The following is a 25983-nucleotide window of genomic DNA, read 5'->3' as shown; positions in this document are numbered from 1 at the left end:
TTCATCACTATTAATGAAACTTGTTTCTTACAACCTCATGGTTTACGATTTATAGTCTTAGTTGATATCAATTAGCCTTTAAAGCTTCAAGGGATTCTAGCTTTCTCAATGGGTAACGCAAACGATTTTACAATTTATTATGAAAGAATCACATGTATTTGTTTCATTTGTCATAAAGCAGGTCCTATTTCACAACAATGTTGCAAGCTTTTTTTCAACCTCCTTCAATCTGGCTCGTTATGTTGAACATAACACTTACTTGTATAGGCACCGTGTTGACATTCATAGTTGTTGTTGACTTCGAGTAAGATCAATAATATGCTGGTTAGAGCCATGCTTCATATGGGCTTAGTTGTTTTATGGCATTCTTTGCAGTTATGGGTTCATTGACCTCAACTAGGAAGCTAATGGATGCCAACATTGTCTACTAACTCAACATTGTCTAGATGGATTTCAACCACTGCTACCTCATATACGTGCCAAGCTTCGACGAAACATGCGAGAGCCATTAGCTAGCACCATAACTTTTGGTATGAAGCTTACATTAGAGTTTTTGTAGTTGTGGGTCACATATATTATGACTTTATACATGTTGAAAATCACGATGGCGGGCTTCCTAATTTCTTTAATGTCATATCTAATGGTTTTATTCCCCATGCTTTCTAGGAGCCTTATGCACATTCTCCTACAGCATCTCCAGTTCTTCCTGATGGGCTAGCTGAACTAGGATTTTTTTCAGCATGTCTTTTGGTCAACATTATTTCCAAGCTCAAGCATAAGCTTACTCTATTCAGCTGCCATGAAATAGATGACAACAATGACACTAGTTTTTTTTTCAAGGTTTTGGCCAAAAAAACCCTGCTAATATGCATGTTTCAAGAGTAGGCCTCCATGTGATTTGGTATCATGGAGGTCCTAACAAAGATGCTACAACTTTTGGAATGTTCTCTTTTTATTTTAGTATTGTTTGGTTGTTTCTATTTTAGCTTAAGTCAATTTCTTGTCTGTCATATTTTAGGAATCTCCTTAATGTAGGTTTGTCTTTTTCAGGACCATGAAAATAAGTCTTCAAACTTTCCAAATCTTTCACTTGGGCTTTAGTTTTTTCAAATCCTGTAGGATCTCTTCTTGCATCTTGATCTCCTTTAGTTTGGGAGATCTTTATAATGTGCTTTATATATATATATATATATATATCAGAGAAGGGCTAGGCCCTAAATACATAATTAAAAAGGAAGAGGGGATTGAGATCCCAAGCACTCATTGTGCACTAAATTCTTACAGGAGAAAGGAGTTGCATCAAAACGACTTGTAGAAGAAAGTCACTCTTTTGCCAACATATTAGGTACCCTATTCTAGTCACGTGGAATTTTCCTAATTTAAACATCCCAATTAAGCTGGAGCAATTTGTTGATTTCAACAAAAACCAAACTACACTTGGCCATATCCCTTGTTTCATGTATCAAATCCATTAGAATTTTAGAATCCGATTCCAGGATAATTTTCCTGAAATCCATTTCCCAAACTAGTCTGAGTGACTTGAGCACAGCCTATTCTTCTACCTCAAAGGGATTATAGTAACCAATTTGTTGACAAAACCTAGCAATCCATGAACCATAATGATCTATCAAAACTCCTCCATAGCCTTCTGGCTTCCAGAAGCAAAAACATCACCATTGGCATTAATTTTGATCCAATCCTTTAGTGGTGGATCTTATATTTGCAACTCATTACAAGTTTCAGATCTGAACATGATATCATTATCATCACTGGCAACAAAAGACCTCAAAATTCCTAAGATTATAGATGCAGGGTCTATAGGTATTTAGAAATCTTATTGGAAGACAAAATTGTTTGTCCATTTCTATAAATTCCAAATAGAAACACCCCAAATTAAATTCCAATTATTGTACCCATCATACGTCACATTTAGTTTTAGATTCAAGCTTAGCTAGTCCTGCAAAGAGGCACTGAAAAATTGAGTATGATACCTTTATAGCAGTAATTTATGCCAAAGGTGTTGGGCATGAACACAATAACGGAGGATATGTAGGACATCTTCATCTTCAGATTCACGCCATTTAATAAGGATGAAAGACCTAATTCGGTGCTCGCCCAATTGTTTATTGGGAGCCTATTACGAAAAGTGAGCTATATGAATGTTCGGATTCTCTCCGATCTTAGCTATTTCCAAATTGCCTTGTAGATAGGGCTGTAAGATTGTGGCAAGACTTTCTCTAGCATGAAATATGCACTTTTAATGGAAAAGCATTTGGTTGAATTTCCTTTCCAAATCATTGCATCATAACCAACATTGGAAATTGGAGGCATAATAGATATTAGCCTAGAAATAACCTCAGTAGAGACAAGTTGGCCCTAACAATTGAAATCCCAAGAACCACATTGAGCCTAATTAATGGCTTTCGTCCCCTTTTCTTCTTATGTAAGTGGTCTTAATAACATCTCTTTGATTTTTTTGTCTGTGAACAACCCACACATCATAAAAGAAATCAACATACTCATCATTTCTTATTTTCCATCTTGTACCTTCTTCACTTTGCTGGAAAATGAATTTTGTTGGGCCTTTCAGCAAGTGAGGCTAAGTTTATACAAGGAGGCCTAAAGGAAATGACCAAGAGCAGAATGAGTAAGGGCATAATAGGGAAGGCACAACAAATAACGGTGCTTGACCTTGTTAAGGTAGTGGGGAGAGTAAAAAAAAGGCGGGGAAAGATAGAGAAAGGTAGGCAGTAGTATTATCTTAGTGGAAAGGGCCTAGTCTCTTGAAATCCAGGTTATGTGAGATTATTTTATTGTTCTCGTTCTTGTTTGATTATCAAGGTAGGAGGTAGTGTGTGTGAGAAGTAGATTTAGTAATTGTATTCTCTACATTTTCCATTCATAATAAAAGATACCTACCCAATGAAATTTTCCATCATTTGTCAGCTATAATATATTTTTCTCTAATTTTAGGAGCTAGTTCTATCATTTTGGTATCAAAGCTAGCTGTTATAAGGTGTGGTTGGTACTAGAATGGAGGCGAGAGTAGAATATTTGGAGCAAGTTGTAGAGGAAATGCAAAGGAAATAAGGAGACACCATAAAAAAACTCACTAGTGTTGAAAATACTACAACACTCATATTACATAGCTGGAGGAGTTGAAGAAGACGTATGAGAATGCTAACTCACTGTTGCCACTAGAAGATAAGGAGAGGAATGAAACCAAGGATACAGGGGGATTCAATACTAAGGACCATGAAGAATTAGGGTAGAATGAAGGGTTTAAACACCGATAACTTGAGTTACCTTTGTTTGATGGAAAGGATCCCTTGGGATGGATTTTTCTGATTGAACGATACTTTATAGTAAGTGGAGTTGGAGAGAATGAGAAGTTAGATGCTGCTATTGTGAGCCTGGAAGGTAAACTGTTGGTATGGTTTCAATGGCTTGAAACATGTACCCTTATACAGACTTGGTGAGACTTCAAGCGTGAGGTGACCAAGAGATTTCATTGTTGTCAACTTGAGGGAGAGCATGAATGCCTTTTAGTGCTCAAACAAGAGAGTATAGTGGTAGAATATAAAGAGAAGTTTGAACTCCTTTACTTCCTTAACCATGATACCTAATGAGATGTTGATAAGGGCCTTCTTAAATGGCCTAAATGAAGAAATTAAAGCTGATGTGTGATTCATGCACCTAAAAAATTTGAAAGAGTTAATAGATTACGTTGGGCCCGAGATGATCAAAATAGGGTCAAAGAGAGGGAGATGAAGGAGGAAAGAAGCAGGGTGTTGAGGATGTCATTAGGTAGTAGCTAGAGTAATTTCAAACTTGTAGCTCCCAGGTTTAGTGTGGTGGAGTCTTAGAAGAACCTTGTGTCACTGTCAGGTACCAGAATGTAGGAAGGAAAGAGCGAGGAAATGAAGCCAACCTAATCAAAAGTATCAAGCCCTAGTAGGTCTTCGATAAACAGCAGTATGCATGAAGTTCCAAACAATCGACCATCCAAGGTAGAAATTAACAAGAGACATGTTCAAGTGTGAGGAAAAATTTAGCCTAAATCACAAGTGCAAGAATAAACAACTAAGGATAATTGTGCTAAAAGAGAATGATAGGGGCCCCATCAAAGAAGAAAATGCAAATGAACTCCATGAGCCCAATGAAGGAGACCTTACCTCCATGGAATTATTTATTACAATAGCTGTAGGACTTACTGGAAAAAAGACACTAAAAATTAAAGGGAGGATATGTGATCGAGAATTCTTTGTGTTGATAGATTGTGGGGGCCACACATAACTTTGTTGTTGCTGTGTTGGTCAAGGAGCTTAAAATTCCAACTCAGAAGGTTGGGAGTTATGTTCTCGTGGTGGGGGATGCAAGAAAGGTTATCTCGAACCTTAAATGCCTAATCATGGAATTAGAGATACAAGGAATGGTGATCAAACAACCCTTCTATCCTTTCAACTTGGGCAATGTGGATTTGGTTTTAGGTGTTGAATGGCTCGAATCACTGTAGGAAACTTGTATCAATTAGAGGCAACTTTATAAGAAAATCAAGGCTAGAAAATAGTGGGTGTGTCTTAAAGGGGACCCATCTCTAACGCATCATAGGCTTCACTTAGATCAATCAAGAAGACTATCAAAGAATTAAGGGTAGGGTACATAATTGAACTCACCTCCTTACAGCATCAGAATAGCAAAACTCGACAAGCCGTACAAGGAGACAAGCTTGAAATACTTAAAGAATTTCATACGTGTGTGAACTCATTGGGGGCTTGTCGCTGAGGCATGCCTATGATCATACCATCACTGTTAAAGAGGGTTCACAACTTGCAAATACACGACCATACAAGTACGGGCATGCTCAAAAGGCAGAAATTAAGAAGTTAGTAAGGGAGATGTTGATAGCAAGGGTAATCCAACCCAGCACAAGTCCCTATTCAAGCCTAGTATTACTAGTCAAGAAAAAAGATGGTAGCTGGAGTTTTGTGTAGACTATTGGACCTTGAACAACATCATTGTACTTGATAAATACCCGACTCTAGCCATAGATGAGCTACTGGATGAACTAGGAGGAGCCACCATTTTCACTAAACTTGATCTCAAATCGAGTTATGACCAAATTCATATCAAGAAAGGAGATGAACCTAAGACTGCCTTTTAAACGCATGAAGGGCATTATGAGTTCAAGGTTATGCCATTTGGTTTGATGAATGCACCCTCTACTTTTCAATCTTTAATGAATGATATTTTAGAGAATATTTGAGAAAGTTTATACTTGTATTTTTTGATGATATACTTGTGTACAGTAAAGACAGAAAATGCCATTAGGAATACTTGAGGAAAACCTTGGAGCTTCTTGAATAGCATCAGCTCGTGGTGAATCCAAAAAAATGCGTGTTTGGGCAAGCTCAAATTGAATACTTGGGTCACATTATATCTACAGTAGGAGAAAGGACGGATCCTATAAAGATTGCAGCTATGTTCCAGTGGTTCGAGCCCAAGAACACTTGAGAGCATTGTGGGTTTTCTTGATCTAATGAGATACTATCAAAAAATTGTGAAAGGTTATAGCAGAATAGTAGCATCGTTAACCTAGTTATTGAAGAAAGACTTAGTTAAGTGGGATGACAAGTCTCAAAAATCATTCGAGGAGCTCAAAATTGCCATGACTACCATACTGGTCTTGACAATGCCTAACTTTAATCAACCATTTGAGGTGGAAGTGAATACTTCAGGATAATGCAAAAAGGGTGCCCAATTGCGTATTTTAGTCAGAAGTTATAAGAAAAAAGTCAGCAAAATTTTGTTTATGAGCATGAACTAATGGAAATTGTTCTAACTGTCAAAAAGTGGCAATATTATCTATCTAGTCAGTCTTTCATCATAAAAGCTGACCAAAAAGCCCTTAAGTACATCTTGGAATAATGAATTTTAGACCTTGACTAAAAAATGGGTGACCAAATTGATGGGTTATAAGTTTCACATCCAATACAAGCTTGGTAGAGAGAATAGTGTGGTAGACACACTATCCAGACGTGATTTATATGTGAAACTAAGGGCTATATCCATGTGGTAATATGATGGGATTGATGAGTTGGTTACTAAAATTTCAGAGGATACTGAGCTATAGGAAATTATGCAATAGCTTACAGAGGGAAAAGAAGTAGTTAAAGGGTAAACCATGAAACAAGAGGTGATTTACTTTGAAGGAAGGTTGGTGTTGTTAGGATAGGATGGCACCCAAGAAGGGGGTTTGAAAACTTTAAATGAGTGAAATACTTTAATAAGAAGGAAGAAGATGAGATGCATAAGATCTATACTAGTTCAGTCTCAACCTTGGCCTATGTAGTTTTCAAGATCACACTTGAGATTTTCAACTAAATTCACAAGCTTCAATAGGTGATTGCCACCACAGTACAACTCACAAGACTTAACTTGTCTTGAATCAATCAACAAACTTTGCTACAATCCAACAAGTTGTTATAAACACTTGAAAAATACCTTTTTAAGATTTCTGAGGAATGAAATAAACTTTCACAGAAAACTCTCTTAAAGAGTAGATAAAATTATAGTTAAAAGAATATAAACTTATGAGAGCTTTTTTACAATTCTTTTCAAGAATAATGAATGAATACAAGATGTCAAAGCACAATTTGAAAGCTTTTTAAATGCTCAAATAAAGATGATTTTGGTCAATGAACATTAGTTCTTGTTCAGGCTTGAAATGAATCATATATATAGTTTTAGTAGTTAATAGACCATTGGAACAGTGTTTCTATCCGTTGGTGCAATTTCTTGCAAATGACCTGTTGAATCATGTGTGAAATTGCACTTGGCTTGTTCCAGATATGTATATGTGACAAATCATGCGTGAACCTTATGAACTCTCATCATGGTTCTCATTTATGAATATGCATTCAGTTCTGTGTGCTAGATCTTGTGAGTGAACCTTCAGCTCTCACACGTTGTTTAGCATATGTGAAACCATCATTAGTTTTGTGTGACAAATCTCGCATGAAACTACTATGCTATCACACGTGAAATTGCTTACAGAAAGTGAAGCTCAGATTTGAGTGACATAACTCATGTGGAACCTCTTTGCTCTCACGCGTGAAATAGCTAGTAGAATGTCAAAGCAAATTCTTATGAATAAAACACGCGTGGAAGCAGAAGGCTATCACACATGAAATAACCATATCCAGACTAAGTCTATTTGGGAAGACAAATCATGCGTGGAGCACATCTTCACTCGCATGTGAAATAGCAGGTAGTAAGGCTCAAACTTGTTTGGGCACATTTCACGCGTGGAAATGCAATGCACTCAAGCAAAAATATGCATGATCAAGAGATATGAATATATAAATCACAAATCATACATTTGAACAAGGTAAACTTAGCTTGAGATGACATAAGACTCAATATAGCAATATGTGATGGTGTAACATTGGACAAATCACGCGTGGCCACCATCAATTCTTACGTATGAAATAGCCTTTGACACAATGTAATGAAGCACAATTGCTAAAACTTGCATGGACAATAATGCCTCTCACGCTTGATTTTGCATATAGAAGCAAGGCTTAAGGCATCACATAACACAAGTAATAAATCATGTGTGAATCACTTCCTAACTCTTACATGATTCATTAGTCAGTGTGCCCAATTTGCAGATTCTCATGAGTGACCAAGCAGAATCACGCATGATTCTGCAGCCCACACTGAAGTTAGCCACAATGAGTTTTAACACACTAAAGAGACATCACTTACAAGTTTGAATATACTTAAATGAGTCTTAATGCATATAAATAAGACATTTGATGTATTCATTTTAAATTATCATTAAAAGGGATTAAGCTCTCAAAGTTTTCACATTGAATTTAAGAGAATTTAAATGAATTATCCTAAATTTCTTCATCTTCTCTTAATTCTTTATGCTCTTAAGGTTTTATCTACATGCATGATTCTTCATATCTGCACATAAACAAATACCTCTTCTCTTGGTTTTATAATAATCAAAACATATGTTCCAACAAGTATTACCAAGAAGTTCCTAAAAAATTCAAGCCTTGATAAGGGAGTTTCATGACTCATCGACGGCGAGACACTCTGTGTAACATCCTAAGTTTCTTAATCTTGTGATTAATTGTTAATCAGGGGTAAAGTGATAATTAGTAAAGAATTAGAAAATGGATGATTAGCTGATGATTTGACCCATTGAGATGTTAAATGAATAGGTATGGGTGAAAGGATTGTGTTTTGGGTCAAAGCAAGTACATGTGATGAGAGTTTTTCTCACTGTGCCATGCGTCGCGGCTAGTGTTGTGTGCACCAGAAAATGACCTCTTAAGTCATGAAAATTGGGTGAATTTCAGAGAGAGAAATCAAAAAACACATGAAAGGAGAAGAGGAGAAGGGCTGGTGTGCTAGGGCAAGCCATTTTAGACTATTGAAAGGCACTTCTGATCAGTAACTTATTGAGTAAGCTACGTATAACTCTTACCATCCATTCTACCCAAATTTTTCTGAATATGAGTTATAGAGAAATTAAATCGATAAAATTTTAAGGGTTTGATTCTTGCCTAATAGTAACAAAAAGGTTATCAGGAGTTAAATTAGAACTTTGCGACTAGTTAAAGCTGAACGATAGAATTTTGAACCCGTAGGCTTAATTTGGCCCTAATTCATTGAGATTTTGGGGTAAAAATTGTGTTTGTGTAAAATAAGACTAGTAAAGGTGATGTGAAGTAATAACCGAGCAGTAATGAACCTAGAACGGATAAATAAAAAAGAATAGAAGGCTAAATGTAGCCATAAGTAGTAATTATGTGCTTTTGGTCAAATTGGATCAATGGATTAAATTGTGCCAATTGTGTTCAGATTGGCATATTGTGCTTTAAGTTGAGAAAGAAAGCTTGTGACAAGTTATAGTAGTAGTTGAAATTCACGGGTAACCTTTCTGGTGACAAAAGAGTTGAAGTAACTGAATAACTTCCTCTGTTTGACTATTTATGGTAACAATGTGTGTGTATGCTATGTGTTGCATGAAATTATTTTGAATTGATCATGTTTTGTAGCATTGGATGTTTATTGCATAAAAAGAGATTTTGGTTAAACAAGTAATGAAATTATGTAATGATATGGAAATGTGTATATGTGTATGTATGAGTAAAGTAGTGAATGGAAACCTATAATTGGTTCGGAAAGCATGATCATAGGCGTGAGAGTTCACCCATTTGGAGTATGGTGATAAGATCATATGACATATTCTCCTTAATGCTCGACAGGGTGTGATGTTGGAGAATTATACCTCCTTAGTGCCTTTTGAGGTACAGTATTAGAGATGATCTCCTCAGTACCTATAGAGGTACGGTATTGGAAATTTGAACTTTTTAGTGTTTGTGTTATATGATGTTGGAGTCAACGACACCCCATTGTGTGTATTGGAAAAACTATAGTCTGAAAGTGCAATAGAACACCTTTAGCCGGGTGATTCTACTACTAAAGGTGAACTCAATGCCAATAAGATTGTATATTGATTTAAAGCGAGCCTATGGTTTCAAGTCAGGATAATTCAAAGGTTCAGTTAATAGTGATCATGCTATATGTTGTATATGTGTAAAAGTAGTGAAAAGTGGCGATTATAGTGGTAAGAGAAGTGGATTGATACATATTGTTGTGAATTGAAATAAAATATATGATACATACTATGTGCTATGTTGAAAGATATATTGTACTTTATTTTCATATTGTTGCACGTGATAGTCAATAGGAGTGAGTTATTCTGTTACTAAGGTTATTATCTCACCCTCATGGTTAAATTTTTACAGGACAAAGTAGAGTAGATTGATGCATATTGTTGTGAATTGAAATAAAATATGTGATACGTACTATGTGCTATGTTGAAAGATATATTATACTTTACTTTCATATTGTTGCACGTGATAGTCAATAAGAGTGAGTTATTCCATTATTGAGATTATTATCTCACCCCGTGGTTATATTTTTATAGGACAAAGTAGTGATAAGAGTAAGAAAAAAGAGAGTCAAGACTAGCTTAAAGTTGTTAAAGCCATGTAAACTCAAAGTATTGTGTAATAAACTGAAAACTTGAGAATGTATATGTAAATAAGTTGTCATAGGAGATTGCATACATGGTTGAGTTGTGTTAAGTTATGCCAAATTTATGAAATGTGAAAATTAGTCATTGAGGGGTCAAATTTTAGAATATATGAATATATGTGATATATTGTGGTTAATCAAGTGTGTTAGGTCCTTTTGGACTTGGTTTAAGGCTTAGAATGGTCTAATAAGACTAAGAGATCGATTTGAGTGCTTGGGTGCGTAAAATTTTTAGAAAAAGTAACTTTTTACACTCGAGTGTTTAAATTTTGATCGAACCGTTAGATCGTGTCCAAACCTATCTCATTAGTTAGCTTACGAGATAAGTTTCGTATAGGCGCTTGAGTCACTCCGACTGAACGTCGTATGTGAAAATGGCACACCCACAAGTTTATCATTTTTACTGTCAAATGATATATGGCGTCTCACGCCGCAGTGCATGACACAGAGGGTCAGTCATGTGGCTCTGTGCCACATGTAGTGATGCATGTATTGCACGCCGCAGCGTATGGCCCATTTTCCCAACCTGATTTGGCAGTCTTTAAGCATGCGATGGTTTATATGAATGCATGTGACTTACTTCTGCTATTTAGTTCTATGATGTGTTGTGATTTCATTGATTTTGCAAAATGAGTCTTGGGCCCAAGCTTTTCACATGAAGTTTTTTATTACCATTTATTGTGATTGTGGTGATTTTAGTTAATCTTCTCTTATATCTAGTGAATATAGAAGGAGGTTATACTCAGGGCATTGAAGGACCTACAAGCGTCTGGCTGTAGTGGTTCTTTAGGATGGTATGAGGAAAGACATTCAAGAGTATATGAAAAGGTGTGAAGTTTCCAACGCAACAAGTATGAGGCTCTAAGTCCAGTCGAACCTTTGCAACCTTTACCAATTCCTCAAGCATCTTGGGAAGATATTAGCATGAATTTTATTAGGGGGTTTCCTAAAACTACCCAATTTGACACATTTTTTATGGTGGTGGATCATCTAACCAAGTATGGACATTTCCTTCCCATATCGCACCCTTATAATGCTAGAGAAGTGGCTGATTTGCTACTCCGAGAAGCCATCAAATTGCATGGATTCCCTAACTCTATTATATCTGATAGAGATCATGTTTTCATGAGTCAATTTTAGAAAGAACTCTTTAGCTTGGTTGGAACCACTCTCAAGTTTAGTTCTCCTTGTCACCTTGAAACAAACGATCAAACCGAAGTGGTTAATAGAACTCTTCAGACTTTCTTAAGGTATTTTGCTAGAAATACCCCTAAGAAGTGAGCTAAAGTATTTCCTTTGGCTAAATATTGGTATAATACTACTTATCACAATGCTACAGGGACAACTCCTTTCAAGGCACTTTATGGAAGGGACCCTCTGATACTCTTAAAATGATAAGATCAGCCCTCACGAGTTTAGGATGTGGATGAGTTAATCCTGGAAAGAAATCTGATTCTAGATGAACTCAAGAGACAACTTGAAAAGACTCAAGTGAGGATGAAGAACCAAGCAGATAAACACCACAGGAAAGTCCAATTTGAGGAAGGGGACCTTGTTTACCTCAAGTTGAAGTCGTATAGATATAGATCCTTAGCAAAAAAGCCAAACGAGAAGTTGTCACCCAAGTTTTATGGGCCTTACAAGATCTTGGAGAGAATTGGGAAGGTGGCATATAGACTGGAGCTACCAAGCACAACTCAGATACATAATGTATTTCACATTTATTAGCTAAAAAGGTCTTTAAAGAACTCTGTTACTACACAACCCCTCCCGAAGGGTCTCATGGAAGAATTAGAGTTGCAAGTTCAACCGGAGGAGATCAAGGATGTAAGGGAGACCAACAGTGGGAAATTTTAGCTCTTAATTAAATGGAAAGATTTACCTTACCACAAGAATACATGGGAAGATGCAAAAACCATTAAGGAATAATTTCCTAAATTTCACCTTAAGGACAAGGTGTTGCTTACAAAAGGGGGAATGTTGGGCCTTCCAGCAAGTGTGGCCAAGTTTATACAAGGAGGCTTAAAGGAAATGACTAAGAGCAGAATGAGTAAGGGCATAATAGGGAAGGCACAACACATAATGGTTCCTGACCTTGTCAGGGTAGTGGGGAGAGTAAAAAAAGAGGGAAGATAGAGAAAGGTAGGCAATTGTATCATCTTAGTGGAGAGGGCATAATCTCTCGAAAACTAGGTTGTGTGAGATTATTTTATCGTTCTTTTTCTTGTTTGATTATCAAGGTAGGAGGTAGTGTGTGTGAGAAGCAAAATTAGTAATTGCATTCTCTACATTTTCCATTCGAAATAGAGGATACTCGTGAAATTTTCCACCATTTGTCAGTTATAATCTCTTTTTCTCTGGTTTTGGGAGTTGGTCCTATCAAATTTCCACAAGGAGGAGTCACCCTTTTGAATGTTAAGTAAATTGTCCTCTGATCTGAACTGTTTCTCCATCATGAACATATATTTGTTTTGTAGAACCTCAGCCCAAAGGACCTTTGCTACCCGTTACAAGCTTCCAAGCAAGTTTAAAACCACAAGCTCTATCAACTGAGGCGAGTTTTTTGAAGCCTAAACCTCCATACTCCTTAGGTAGGCTAATTTTGTCCTAATTAAGCAAATGAAAACTTCTACTGCTTATACTTCCCCAAATAAAATTTCTATGAAGCTTCTTTATTTTGTTACAAACAGATACAGGCACTTTGGCAACTTGTATTGGGTACAACGAAATGATGCTTAGAATTGATTTAGCAAGAATGATTCTACCTACTATCAAAAGAAAACTCATTTTCCAACCCGCCAGTTTACTCCTCACTCGTTCAACAATGTATTGAAACCTTTTCTTTGGGCTTCTTTCATTTGACAAAGGAAAGCCCAAATATCAACCAATCTCACCAAAAATTTGCATCTTGGTTGATCTTTTAATTTTTCCTTTGAGATCCAGTTTGGTCTTTTTAGAGAAGAACAGAGAAGACTTTGCTTTGTTGAATCATGCTCCCAAAGCTAAACAGAATTCGTTCAAACACTTCATCATTATATTTGCTTGAGCCTCCAAAGCTTCACCAAACAGTAACAAGTCTTCTGCAAACATAAGATGAGATATAGATGGTTCTTGCTTTGTTACAAGGATTGGTTTCCAATCACTTGAGTCAATCCTATCATAGATTAGGTGTGACAACCTATCCATACATATAATGAATAAAAACAGTGAAATGGGATCTCCTTGATGGAGTCTTCCAGCTTCCTATAGCATTGATTTAGAAAATCCCATCTAACACGGTCAAAAGCTTTTCCAAGATCAATTTTCAAGGTGAAGAATCCTTTTCCTTTCTCAATTCTATTCCTGATACGTAAGAGCTCCTAACCCACAATAATGTTACCATGGTGGATCTGTCTCTTAGGAACAAAGCCTACCTGGAAAGGAGAGATCAAGCTATCCATATAACTTTTCAAACAATGAGTGATAATTTTAATAATACACTTATAATGGATAGAGCATAAAGAAATTGGTTGAAAATGACTCACTAACTCTGCTTGTTGGGTTTTTAAAAACTTTTTATAGGCCTACTTTTGATTGGGTTACTTATTTTCCTCTTTTTGCAAGCTCTTTTCCTAGTAATCTACATGGACCTGAATTAGATTCCTTTGATCTTGAAGTAGTTCCTTTGAGCTTTTGGGCCATCATGCTTATGTTCTTTATGTCTTGTTTTCTGTTGTTTGTTTGTGAGACTTAGTTTGGGCTTTCAGATTTATAGCTGACAGCTTTTTTTTTTCTTGCTTTGTTGTAATCATTTTATATGTTTATAAATATATATATATATATATATAGACCTTATACCAACCACAAAAAAGAAAAAAAAAATTGTCCAGTGTTGGAATGCAAGTTCTCGAATTCATTGACTTGAGCTACCATCTTCCCTTAACCCAGCCTACTTATGCTAAAGCCCCAAATCTGTAGAATTCTTTACAACTGGTCCCTGTGAATTTTCATTTAGTCCCTTTCAAAATTTTGGGATGCAACGTTGGTTAAAAAAAAAAAAAAATTGGGACGTAACAATTTTTGAGAAGAAATTCACTATTTTGTAAAGAAAAATTAAATTTCCTTAACCGACAGAATTTCTGAACCGAATTTGAAATTCTTTTTGCTTTTTGGGGAAAAATTCACAATTTTAATTTAACAGAATTTCTATGTATGGGTTAAAGACTCTGAGACTAAGTCTTATACATAAGATATAAAATGTTGCAAAGCCAAAGAGGAGGGGTTTTGGAACTTGACTTGATACAAACCTAAATTAATTGCTGGTACCAGATCATGAATGATTCTCGTCAAAACAGAAGAGTAAAACAGTCAAAAAATGAAAATGAAAGAAGTTCAAGTTTATAGTGATTCATTTGATCTTACTTCAGCTTCCACCCATGGTACATCAACAGGTTCCGTTTGCTCATACAAATCATCTCACATTCGTTCAGTTTCGTCATAAATTACATCGGTATCCTGTGGGAATTCATCATGAATTTCATCTGGTCTCTGCTCAAGTCCCTCCTTGCTTTTCTTTCCATTTTGTTCATCATCTTCGCGCTCATCCATGTTTTCATTGATTCGATTATTCTCACCTTGATAATTTATTTTAATTCTAACACGCTTTCCTTTGATGTATCGACATTCCCAAGTAGGTGGCGGATATTTTTTGTTCAACTTCTGATATTTATCCAGCATACCCAGCTCTTGAAAGACATTCCCAACCATTTTAACAGTCGACACAAGAGGTTGGATCCCAAGCTCCTCCATGTCAGCAAATATCTACGAGATATTGTAAATATCCATGATTACATGCCTCGGTAGGTCAGAAGCATGTAAGCCATGCATTTTGTTTTATACAACCAAGTAAGTTCGTAATCAAACTATTTAGAAGAGTAAAAAGACCAGTATTCAAATAGTCTGAGGTAGAAGCAAAGGCGTGAGCCAATGGCAGAATAATTATTAAAAGCACATGTAAACCACATTCTGTTTTTAAAAAATCATGCAAAATAGAAATATTCAACGGCTTTGAGTGAATTAAAAGAATTGTCATGCTTTTGGGGAAAGCAGACACTGCAGCTCTAGCAACATAATAATTAGTGGGTTAGGTTTTTTTTTAAAAAAAAAAAGTGAAAGATTTTTAATACCTATGGACTAGCATCGAATAAAACAACTTCTAGAATACAGTAATAAGTGTACCACAAAAGTGTAAATAGAATTTCAATGTAAGAGAGACTTCGATAATCCTTCTTAAAATAAAAACCACGCATACACCAGTCCCAAGCAGTTATGATAGGGCGAGAAGGAAAAAAATGAAAGATCTGACCATGAGTACATATATTATGCTGTCAGATGAGGTTGAAACTGCATTGGTCCCTGTATGGAAAGCTATATGGAAATTGAGGACACCACAGAGGGTTAGAAACTTCAACTCTCTAGCTAGTAGCTACACATGAAGAATCCCAACCTTTAATTTAGTTGATACATGGAGTATGGGGAAGAGTGTAAAAGATTTGATGTAGAAATGGAACACATTATCAATGTAATAAGGGACTGTCCAGAGGCAATTAGAACTTCGAAAACAGAAGTAGACTTAATGTGTGATATTTTCTACACTCCCAATCATAAGGCAGCTTGGAAAATAGGCTAGTGATCACATGCTGGTTACTTTTTTTACATGAAACAACTAATCATTGAAAGTGACTCCCTGGTGAAGATGAACGCATTAGAAGAGCGTGACTTGTTATTGAGATATGCTCTTCTTTTGGACGGAATCAAGGACGGATTGAGAGACTTGCAGGTCACAAATAATTGAGACATGAACTCATGCAAAGATTGGATGGTGACGACCAGCAAAAAAGAAGACCTGGGACTTCATCTTACGGCTGTGGCTTGAGATATACTCTTCTTCTGGACAGAATCAAGGAACGGATTGAGAGACTGCCAGGTCACAAATAATTGAGAGACATGAGCTCATGCAAAGATTGAATGGTGACGACCAGCAAAAGTGAAGACCTGGGACTTCATCTGATGGATGTGGCTCCAACGGAGCTCAAGCTTCTGCTGACTGACTGGGACATGGCAGGTGCTTGGAATGGAAAATCAGCAGGCTCATGGACACAATGATATTTGGGCCAAAATCTGGAAATGGCCTACTTATGAAAAGATTAAGTACTTCCTTTGGAAAGCAGCTTGAGAACGTCTACAAATAAATATCATGCTCGCTAACAAAAACACTATACAGCATTGTACTTGCCAACTGGGCTATAATTCTCTTGACTCTTCTATTCATATCTTACAAGATTGTAGAGATGCTAAGGAGGTTTGGAAAAAATTAGTTAACCCTTCCACATATAATATTTTTTTCTCTCTTCCTGTGCAAGACTGAATAATTTAGAATGCTAATAATGAAGCAGAAAGCAGATATACTAGCGGATTGCCCTAGAAGAAACTTTTTGCCCAAGCCTATTGAAACATGTGGAAAGCAAGATGCAAGGAAGTTTACTCCAAAAATGATACTTTGGACAAAGACATTACCTTCTCAAGCACCCAACAAATTATAAATGACCTACAACTTCAATCCAAGCTTGACCATCTGAGTAATTTCAACACCAGACATGACGCGAGTTGGAAGCCTCCAAATCCTGGGTGGGTGAGACATGATGTTGATGGTACAATCAAGCGTAATGGTGCTGCAACTTGTGGAGGCCTTATCAGGAATGACAAGGGTAACTAGATCAAAGGATTCACTAAAAACCTTGGTTACCAACACATCACAGCTGTTGAGCTTATAGGAATTCTATAAGGGCTAAATATTTGCTGGAATGCTAAGATTCCTCAAATCAATATTTGTACTGATTCAATGGAGGCCATATCCCTCATTAATAGCAACTTAATCTAGAGTCATCCACTCTCAACAATCATTAAAAGCATCAGAAATCTCATCATGAGGAATTGGGAGGTTACTCTGGAACACGTCTACAGAGAAGCAAACCACTGTGTTGATCTTCTATCTCACAAGGTCTCAAGTGACCATTTTGATACTACTATAGTTGATGACACTCCTATAGATTGTAGAAGTATTTTGACTTCAGACATGACTTGACTTTGGTCCTTTTGCATGGGTATTTTTACTGTGGCCTTATATTAAAAAAAAAAAAAGTAACAATGCACTTTTCAATTGTATTTCATTTTTGGGTCTTTAGACCTCATTGTTCAACGCCACCCCCATCCCAAACAAAAATAAAATAAAAAGAGAAAAAAAAAAGAAAAGGGAAAAGGAAAAGGCAACAAAAAAAAAAGCACAGAGAGAGGGAGAGGGAGAGAGAATGAAAAATGAAAGAGAACTGAATGACAATACCTCAAACATCTTCTTCTGCATGCCCCTCTTATAGTAGATGGATATCATTTTATCAAAGAACCTACGAGGCAAGCTTTCCATGTGTTGCATTAACAACTTTGTCCAAAGTTCTTCAGCTTCATCCAATCTGTCATCTTCTGCTAAGGCATTAAGTAATGTGAAATAGCTTCCCATTGTCCTTCCTTGACCTTTGCTAAGCATCCATTTTGTCACCTACAAAGCCATATGTAATTTTGTTGAAAAACAATCATCTCAGATGCTACCCACAGGTTGAACATAGGAGATATGACCCATAAAAGCTTGATAAGAACAAGAAGAAAAAACAGCAATCAGACCAAAGGAAGCAATTGCATTGTTAGGAAGCAAGTTGAATAAATGGAGAAAGTTCAAACTAACATAACACTAAAACTATGAGTCCAAAACAACATCAAAGAAAATGAAAAAGGAAATTTTCCAGTTCACTAAAAATACCTGTATTACACGCTTCCATTCTTGTTGTTCTTCAAGAGTTTTAAGTGTCTTCTTTACAGTAACAAGAGGGAACTCTAATTCCCAAGCAATAAAGGAATCAAGAGCACCATAAACTTCCTCTTTGACATTTGACAGTTCTTTAATCTACAAAAGACCCTTATCACCTCTCCAGAAAATGCAAAACATCGAATAAACATTATCATTACATGTTAAGAGACCTTTAACTCTTTTGCACATAATGACTTATCCAATGTTAAACGTTACTGCAATTAAACAGAGGAAGAAGATGAGGAACTTACTCTCTGAACAAGCTTTGCAGCCTTGGAAATTGTCCCAATTTTTCTTTTAGTTTTCCACACTCGAGGATATCTTGGTCTTGGACCTTTTGCAGCACATACCTGATAAAGAAAAGGCAGTTTCAACAAATATTTTTTTTCAGAAAATTTTGGATTCTACATGCCATCCTCGTATTAAAAACAGAATAAGAAAAAATTATATGAACTAAAGGAAGATTCAGCATGCAGAAAAATGTGAGAAACAAAGTTAACTTCTTAGACATAGACACCTTGAACTTACAACTGTGCTTTGCATACTTGTCATAATTTTAACAGGTTCAAATGTTTTAATAATAAAAAAAGGCGAGTCTGTCAGTGCAAGCATCCTGAGAAGCCCTGAAACAGAAAAATAAAGCATAATTAGCCTATAAACACTCATGGAGCTTTTCCATGGCCAAGAATTAAGAATTAATTTTAGCATTACAACAGACATCTCTTGCTTTCACAAGCATATTTTGTCTTGTTGCAAAGGCTTTACACTCATGTGTATAGCTTCCAAGAAAAGTGATTTCATAATTCTTGAGAAGACAACAACTGTAACAAATGCAATTTAGAAAGTTTCTGATTTGTACTGCCACTGATTTGCACTTCTACTTCTCTACCACTAGTAGAATCTCCAAATCCAAAAACATGATTCTTCTTCAAACATAAATAAGTAAATGGAGATTCTGTTGCTAGCCTGCCACATTAAAGTTATACCATTGGTTACCAAAATCAATAACACAGAAAGAAGCTGAGCCAGGACCCAAGTCTAGTGGGGGAAACGATCCTTTTCCTTCTTTGAAAAAAATTGCGACATTATAAGTACAGCACAAATTGTAATTTCTGATTTGGCCGGAGAAAAAAAAGGATATCAATTGAAAAAAGAATACAGAAAATACTCAAGCCATCTTAGAAGCATACATAGGTGGACCTATATTACATTGCCCCAAGTGTAATCTTGAAAATATAGATAGCTAATATCATACCCTCTTAGTTTTTGTTCCAAATACTTCAACAAAGATGCCTTATTAAGTCAATTGATTAAGGCAACTCCTAACCACTGAAGAATGACAATGATAGCACTCTTGAAATTTATGATCTTACAATCACATTTTGCAATTCATGATCATGAAAAGTGTTGCCTAGAGTAAGATGCACAACTGTTTTTTTTTTTTTTTGGGGGAATGACAAGGACCTCTTAAAAAGATAAATGCCAAATCAAGATTTCTTTAAGATATTGGCACTGAAACATGAGAGAAGGAGTAATGAATTTGGGAATTTTAGTTGTGAAGAAATCCTAACTTGACATAAATTTTCTTATGAGATCCTTGTTTGTCATTCTCCCTTGTTTTTTTCCCCCTCACAGCATCCAAATTCCCAGACCAATAAGCAGAAGGAAATGATTGAAATTCAAGCGTCTGAATTCCCAGACACAAATCAAACCAAGTCATTTATCAGATCATGCATCACAAATACCTTGAATATTTTAATTATAGTATCAAGCTATTAATATACAGAAAGTCAATACACAACAAATACAACATTGAACAACAACAAAATCCAAAGCATCAAATAGCCAATTAGACACCATTCAAGCAAAAACTAGAAATCAAAGTTTAAATAAAAAATAAATTACTAAATCTAATCTTCAAACTATTACACGGTCAGATTAAAAGCCAAATTAAAAATGAAAATTTTAAAACAAAGCAAGAAACAGCGCCAAGGCAGCCGACACAGGGTTGAAAACCACGCAGGGAACAGATAACGCGGGGAACAAATTCAAATCAATATTCAAAGCCAGATTGAACAAAACAATCTCGGCGGATTTTGGGAGAAGACAAAACCCTAGGGTTTTGAACCTTCTTCAATACTTGCCGGAATCAACCAAGCAGGGCTGACAACAGTGGACGACGTCCGACGGCGAAGCGGAATGCTTGTCCGTCGACTTCTGCTTCTTCTACAAGACGAGATTCAGATTCTCGTAGTATGCTCCGCTGCTACTATTCTGGTAAGAGAACGAGATTAGAAGCTCACACCCAAACGTCACAATTATGAGCTCACCCATGGCCACAAAGTCTCACCATCATGAAGGTCGAAAGGAGCAACAGAGTATGCGGAAGCGAACGAAGAAACCTTGCCAGCACGAGATGCACAAGGATTACAAAGTCCTATGAGAATGGTTGAAGATTTTTTTTTTTTTTTTTTAATTTGGGATGATCAGTGGAGAGATAAAACGAAATAGGCGAAATAATAATAACAATGTAATAAACAACCGCAATGAAGACCCTCTAAGATAATTGTAAAGAAGGCTCAAGAAAATATGAAATTGTTCAACGGAAAATTTAAATGCAGGATCATCTTTAAATTTTTATTTTAAATTAATCTAAAAAAAATTGAATATGACACTGCAAGACCAAAGGATAAATGAAAATTATATTGTTATGAAAAATAATTAAAATGGCATTCAATAACTTTTTTTAAAATATTCATCCATTCTCACATAAGTTAACCAAACCACTATTATTAGTCACCGATTCTTCAATAGCTAGACTACCGAAAATAAATACCCAAGCGTGGCTGGGAGCTTTCACCAAAGACTACTTGATACACCAAAAAATTATTAACGACTAAGAAAATGAAGCCTATTAATTAAACAATGCCAAAGTAAATATATAATATAATCATTCTTTCAAATTAATACTAAGTAAACTTGTTCATAATATTATTTATTATTTCATTAACAGTATTTGTTAATCTACTAGCAAAACTTGTTGATAATATCTTTCACATATTTAATCTTTGTGACTTGTTAAATTGTTGAAGATTGAAGATGAAATATCGTAACTCAAGGTGTGGGGGCAATTTGGGATGACTAGTGGAGAGATAAAACAGAATAGGCGGAATAATAATAATATAATGGACAACTATAATGAAGACCCTCAAGAAGAAGATAATTGTAAAGAAGGCTCAAGAAAATATGAAGTTATTCAATGGAGAATTTAAATATAAGATCATCTTTGAATCTTTATTTCAAATTAGTCTCAAAAAAATTTGAATATTACACTGCAAGACCAAAGGCTAAATTGAAATTATATTGTTATGGAAAATGACTAAAATGCCATTCAATAACTTTTTAAAAATATTCATCCATCATCACAGAGGTTAACCAAACCACTACCACCAGTCACCGATTCTCCAATGGCTAGACCATCGAAAATAAATACCTAAGAGTGGTTGGGGGCTTTCACCAAAGACTACTTGGTATACCAAAAAGATATTAACAACTGAGAAAATGAAGCCTCTTAATTAAACAATGCCAAAACAAATATATAATATAATCATTCTTCCAAATTAATGCTCAGTAAACTTGTTCATAATATTATTTATTATTTCATTAACAGTATTTGTTAATCTACTAGCAAAACTTGTTGATAATATCTTCCACATATTTAATCCTTCTGACTTGTTAAATCCTAGCTTAACTTGTTAATTTACTGATATTACTTATTGATTTACTAGCAAAACTTGATGAAAATACAAAAAATATTCAATTTTAGTGACTTGTTGAAACCCTACATAACTTATTAATTTACTAATATTATTTGTTAACTTATTAGCAAAACTTGTTGACTGTACCTTGTATAATGTCTCAACCACTACTAATCACAACCACCTAAAACCATTGAATTAATTGAGAAAGATATAGAAGGAAGATAGGAACAACCTTAGTTATTTAACTCTAAAGACTAAGTATAGAAACTTTTAAGTAAATGAGATCCCAAAAATAATTTCATTTGATGATAAATACTAAAAGCCTTTATCATACTTAAAATCAAAGTGAGAAAAGTTTAGAAAGCGTGGAAGAAGGAGGAACATTGTAACAATTTAAAATAAGGTCAAAAAAGTCATTTTCACAAAATTGTACCATTCGCCATGGCCAAGGACTCATCCACTATGACTTGTTGTACAAAGAGCATTAGCCAACAACACCATTCACCATGGCTGATACTTTGTGAGCCATCCGTAGTGGCTAACAATGCCATCCGTTGTGGCTAACTTGTCATGATAACTTCCCATTCCAACTTTTCTTGCACACAACTTTTAACTTGGATCTCCATATGAGATGATCCAAGTATCCACACATAGACAAATAGACACACTAGCTAATGATTTTGGACTCACAACAATTTGATAGCAAGCGGGAAATTTGAACACCTAGGGCTAAAGCTACTCATTTGGCATTTACAAATCATCAACCAAGTGTCCAAACCCTATTCCTTAACCATTAGCGCTAAAGGACACAAAATCATATTCCATAATTACAAATAAATATACTCAATAAGTTATAAGAATTTAAATCATCATGCGTCGACAAATCACTACCCAATAGATAAATCATTGTGGATACAACATTAAAACTTTTCAAACATACAACATTAAAACTTTTCAAATATGCCATAAGTAGTTCAATGATTTAAAACTATTTAAACCACTATCGACACATACTTGCATCAATTACTTGACTCTACAAAAGATCATGCTAGGTTTTAAACCCTAATATGAGCCAATGTGACATCCTCAAATTTTAAACGTGATTAATTAAGCCTGAATTAGAGTAATTAAGTTATTATTAAGATGTGTGGCTAGAGAGGTCTAACAAGTGTGTTTGATTGTAATTTTACCCCTAAATATGGGTCTAAAGTAAAGTTGGGTTACCCAAACATGAAATAGGAAGAAAATTTGAAGGGCAAAGTTCTGTACTATGATTCGCTGCTTGTGAATGAGTTGCCATGGCGCATGTGTGCTAATATGCCTGAGGAGGACTTCTCTGTGCCATGTGTCGCGGCGCATTGTGTATCTGTCATGACGCATGGTCACTTTTCTATAGAAATAAGAACATGAAAACTGATGCAGCAAAAGAGAAAAATAGAGGAGAGATGAAAGAAATGAAAAGAGAAGTGCTAGGGCTTAAGGAATTCGAATATTGGGAGTATATTAGAGCTAGAAAACATTTGAGTTAAGGTTTCTAAGCCTAAATCTTCCTATCTTCTTCCATTTTCTTAATGTTAGAAGTTAGGGTTTGGTTGAGAATGATAATTTTTGGTCCATATAGGCTATCGGTCTGAACCAATTGACTTAAATAGAGTTAATAGGAGTTGTTTGAGCTATTGAATCCTAGCATTTATGGTTTTATAATGATTGGTGGTTGGGTAGCATTTATTGTCTGAAATGCCTCATAAATATGTTGGTTAGAGCAATGTGGCTCTTTTAATGAATATATAAGAGTTTAATGAAGTTAATGTGAGTTAAGGAAAGCTAAAAAACCCTATAGGTACTTATGTATGAGAAGGGAATGAATCTTAGGAGTGAAGAAGTGTTGAATTGGTAGTGGAAAACTATCCAAAAATGGATATTGATGAATTATATTGTAAATGTTTGTATAGTAATCATATTGGCACCATTCAAGCTTCTTGGAAGCTTTAAAAGTGAGTATTTGAGGGGTGAAACCTTTGACCTCTCAAAGGTTTGAGGTAATTGGGAGAATTCTATCTAGTGCTTTTTTGTGTTAATTAATTTGTTGATTGATATTTGATATTCAAACGTCTAAAATTGAATGAATTGCAAGTGTGGCATGTCTTACTGGAAAATCCATTTTAATACTTTAGTAGAGTTAAATGAAGTGTTTTTACTTGATACTCGATGATGTGAATTGTAAATGGAGTTTCACTTATTATTGTCATGAGGAGTTCAATGATTTGAAAAGGAAAATTTTCAATGAAATTGGGTGTTGGAAAGTTCAATGAATGTGCTTGATGTAAAGTTCAATGAATGCGTGTATTATAAGAAGTTCAATAGATATGTGTACTATGAGGAGCTCAATGATTGTTGGAGATTTGAAGTTCAATTATTAATTGTAATTATGTGTAATGAGAGTACAACAAGATAATTGAGCATGCTTGAGTAGTGAATAATTTGCATGTTGTAAGTTAGCACATATCTATGTATTGCATGATCAAGAGAGGTGGGTGTTTGCCTAGGTAAAGGGGTGAAGATTTAAATCCACATGGTAAGCCTCCTATTAGAGCTCGATGGTTAGCTTGGATTCATTACATATCTTGTCCCACTTGTTTAACGAGGGACTGTCCTACTGGTTCAATGAGGGACTCGAACCTAACTAGCTATCCACTTGTTTGAAGAGGAAGCTAGTCTAGGAAGAATGACATCTCATAGTGTGAGAAATAGGGAAAACTAAGTAAGTTAGAAAAACCTTGGCCAGGTAACCCCTCACATGTGTTTAGGTTAAGGTAGTCTTAGAGTATATATGATCCCAATATGTTATAGTCTATGGTTTCGCGTTAGAGGAATAAGGAGGATATAAAGAAAGTGTGATCACGCATATAGTGAAAAAGGGTACATGGTTATCTGTATTATGTCCCTAATGGAATAAAACATGTGCTAGTTTTGTTTCTATATGAAATGACATTATTTTGACCATTATCTCATGAGTATGTATTATTGTGGATGAAAATGCTGAGTTATGCTCTTGAATATGTTCATGATTTGAAATTGCTTAACAACTTGCCACTTATATTTAAATTAATTGACATGCATTAGTGTGAGTTGGAAGGACCTTAGTTACTGAGTGGTTATACTCACCCCACTATTTTCAATATTATATGAAGGGTAAAGGGGCAAAAATATCCACAAAATAGTCAGCCATGGGCACCCAGTATCCTAAAGTGACGAAAAGGGTAAAAATACCCATAACGTTACGTGGATTGGTGCAAAAGTAACCAAACCATTAACTTTGACCTAACACCATTAACTTTGATCGTTAAATGCTGACTGTGCATGCCATGTGTCAGTCTTTACTGACGTGGACTAAAAAAGGGGCAAAAATACCCACGAAGTCATCGACCAGAAGCAAAAATACCCATAACATTACCAGAATTAGTGCAAAAGTAACCAATACATCCAATCGCTTAAATGTTAATTGTTTAGTTAACACCTAAGTAGAAGTTGACTATTTTTTTTTTGCTGATGTAAACAAAAAATATTCCAAAATGAATTTTTATAGATGTTGATCAATCATTGTATAAGTACCTATAATGTTACCTTAGTAGGTGCAATAGTGACCAATTTGTCAAAATTAATGCCATATGGTTTCTTTCCATCACCACGTATCTCGCCCCTTTCCTTTCTCCTTCTCCACTCATTTTGCTTGTCCGCAAAACCTAAGATTTAACATAGTGAGATAGGTTGTTCAAAATCAAAGATCGAGACTGAGCACATCTAACTTAAGAATATTGTCACAACCTTAAGCAATTACATTCACGATAGATTTAAAATTTTCAAATGATTTTCATCACTGCTGCAAAGAAACAAGCAATTTAATTTGATATTCCGTCAAAATGACATTTTCTCACATGATCATATAATAACCAATTAACTTCTAAAGAATTTCATCTAGGAATATTTTTTGTCTACATCAGTGAAAAAAATAGTCAACTTTTGCTTAGATGTCAGCTAAACGGTCAATATTTAAGGGATTGGATGTATTGGTCACTTTTGCACCAATTCTGGTAACGTTATGGGTATTTTTGCTCCTGGTCGATAACTTCGTGGGTATTTTTGCCCCTTTTTTAGTCACATCAGTAAAGACTGACACGTGGCATATACAGTCAGCATTTTACG

The 25983-nt window shown here is 35.4% G+C and overlaps 2 protein-coding genes across 4 annotated transcripts in view; both read right to left on the bottom strand.

Annotated features, from left to right (window-relative positions):
* Positions 1–25983, bottom strand: part of LOC129313008 (uncharacterized) — a 91136-nt gene that overhangs the window by 33027 nt on the left and 32126 nt on the right. The gene's annotated exons all lie outside the window — the stretch shown is intronic.
* Positions 14478–20530, bottom strand: LOC129313016 (pentatricopeptide repeat-containing protein At4g21190). 3 transcript variants are annotated; one of them, XM_054955849.1, is made up of 7 exons: positions 20370–20529; positions 20148–20293; positions 18548–18642; positions 18271–18369; positions 17972–18115; positions 17501–17713; positions 14478–14922 (listed from the first exon to the last, which is right to left on the bottom strand). In XM_054955849.1, exons 3-7 carry the CDS (start codon positions 18629–18631, stop codon positions 14578–14580), a joined length of 885 nt encoding a protein of 294 aa, XP_054811824.1. In that variant the 5' UTR covers positions 18632–18642; positions 20148–20293; positions 20370–20529; the 3' UTR covers positions 14478–14577. The 3 variants fall into 3 exon arrangements, with proteins under 3 accessions (XP_054811824.1, XP_054811817.1, XP_054811828.1); XM_054955842.1 differs by having other exon boundaries at positions 20164–20293; XM_054955853.1 differs by lacking the exon at positions 17972–18115 and having other exon boundaries at positions 20164–20293; positions 20370–20530.

Source organism: Prosopis cineraria, unplaced genomic scaffold (genome assembly GCF_029017545.1).
Source record: "Prosopis cineraria cultivar Desert tree isolate PC_DT_omini unplaced genomic scaffold, ASM2901754v1 PC1, whole genome shotgun sequence".
Taxonomy (NCBI): Eukaryota; Viridiplantae; Streptophyta; class Magnoliopsida; order Fabales; family Fabaceae; genus Prosopis; species Prosopis cineraria.
Note: the sequence above shows the minus strand (reverse complement) of the source record. Positions and strands in the feature narration are given on the sequence as shown.

What these genes read in the sequence shown, in the direction of transcription:
- LOC129313016 (XM_054955849.1), bottom strand. Translation starts at nt 18,631, where the DNA reads ATGCTTGCACTGACAGACTCGCCTTTTTTTATTATTAAAACATTTGAA. An exon ending in CTGCAAAGCTTGTTCAGAGA is followed by an intron (nt 18,116 to 18,270) that starts GTAAGTTCCTCA and finishes GGTCTTTTGTAG; the next exon opens with ATTAAAGAACTGTCAAATGT. An exon ending in TGCAGAAGAAGATGTTTGAG is followed by an intron (nt 14,923 to 17,500) that starts GTATTGTCATTC and finishes AATATCTCGTAG; the next exon opens with ATATTTGCTGACATGGAGGA.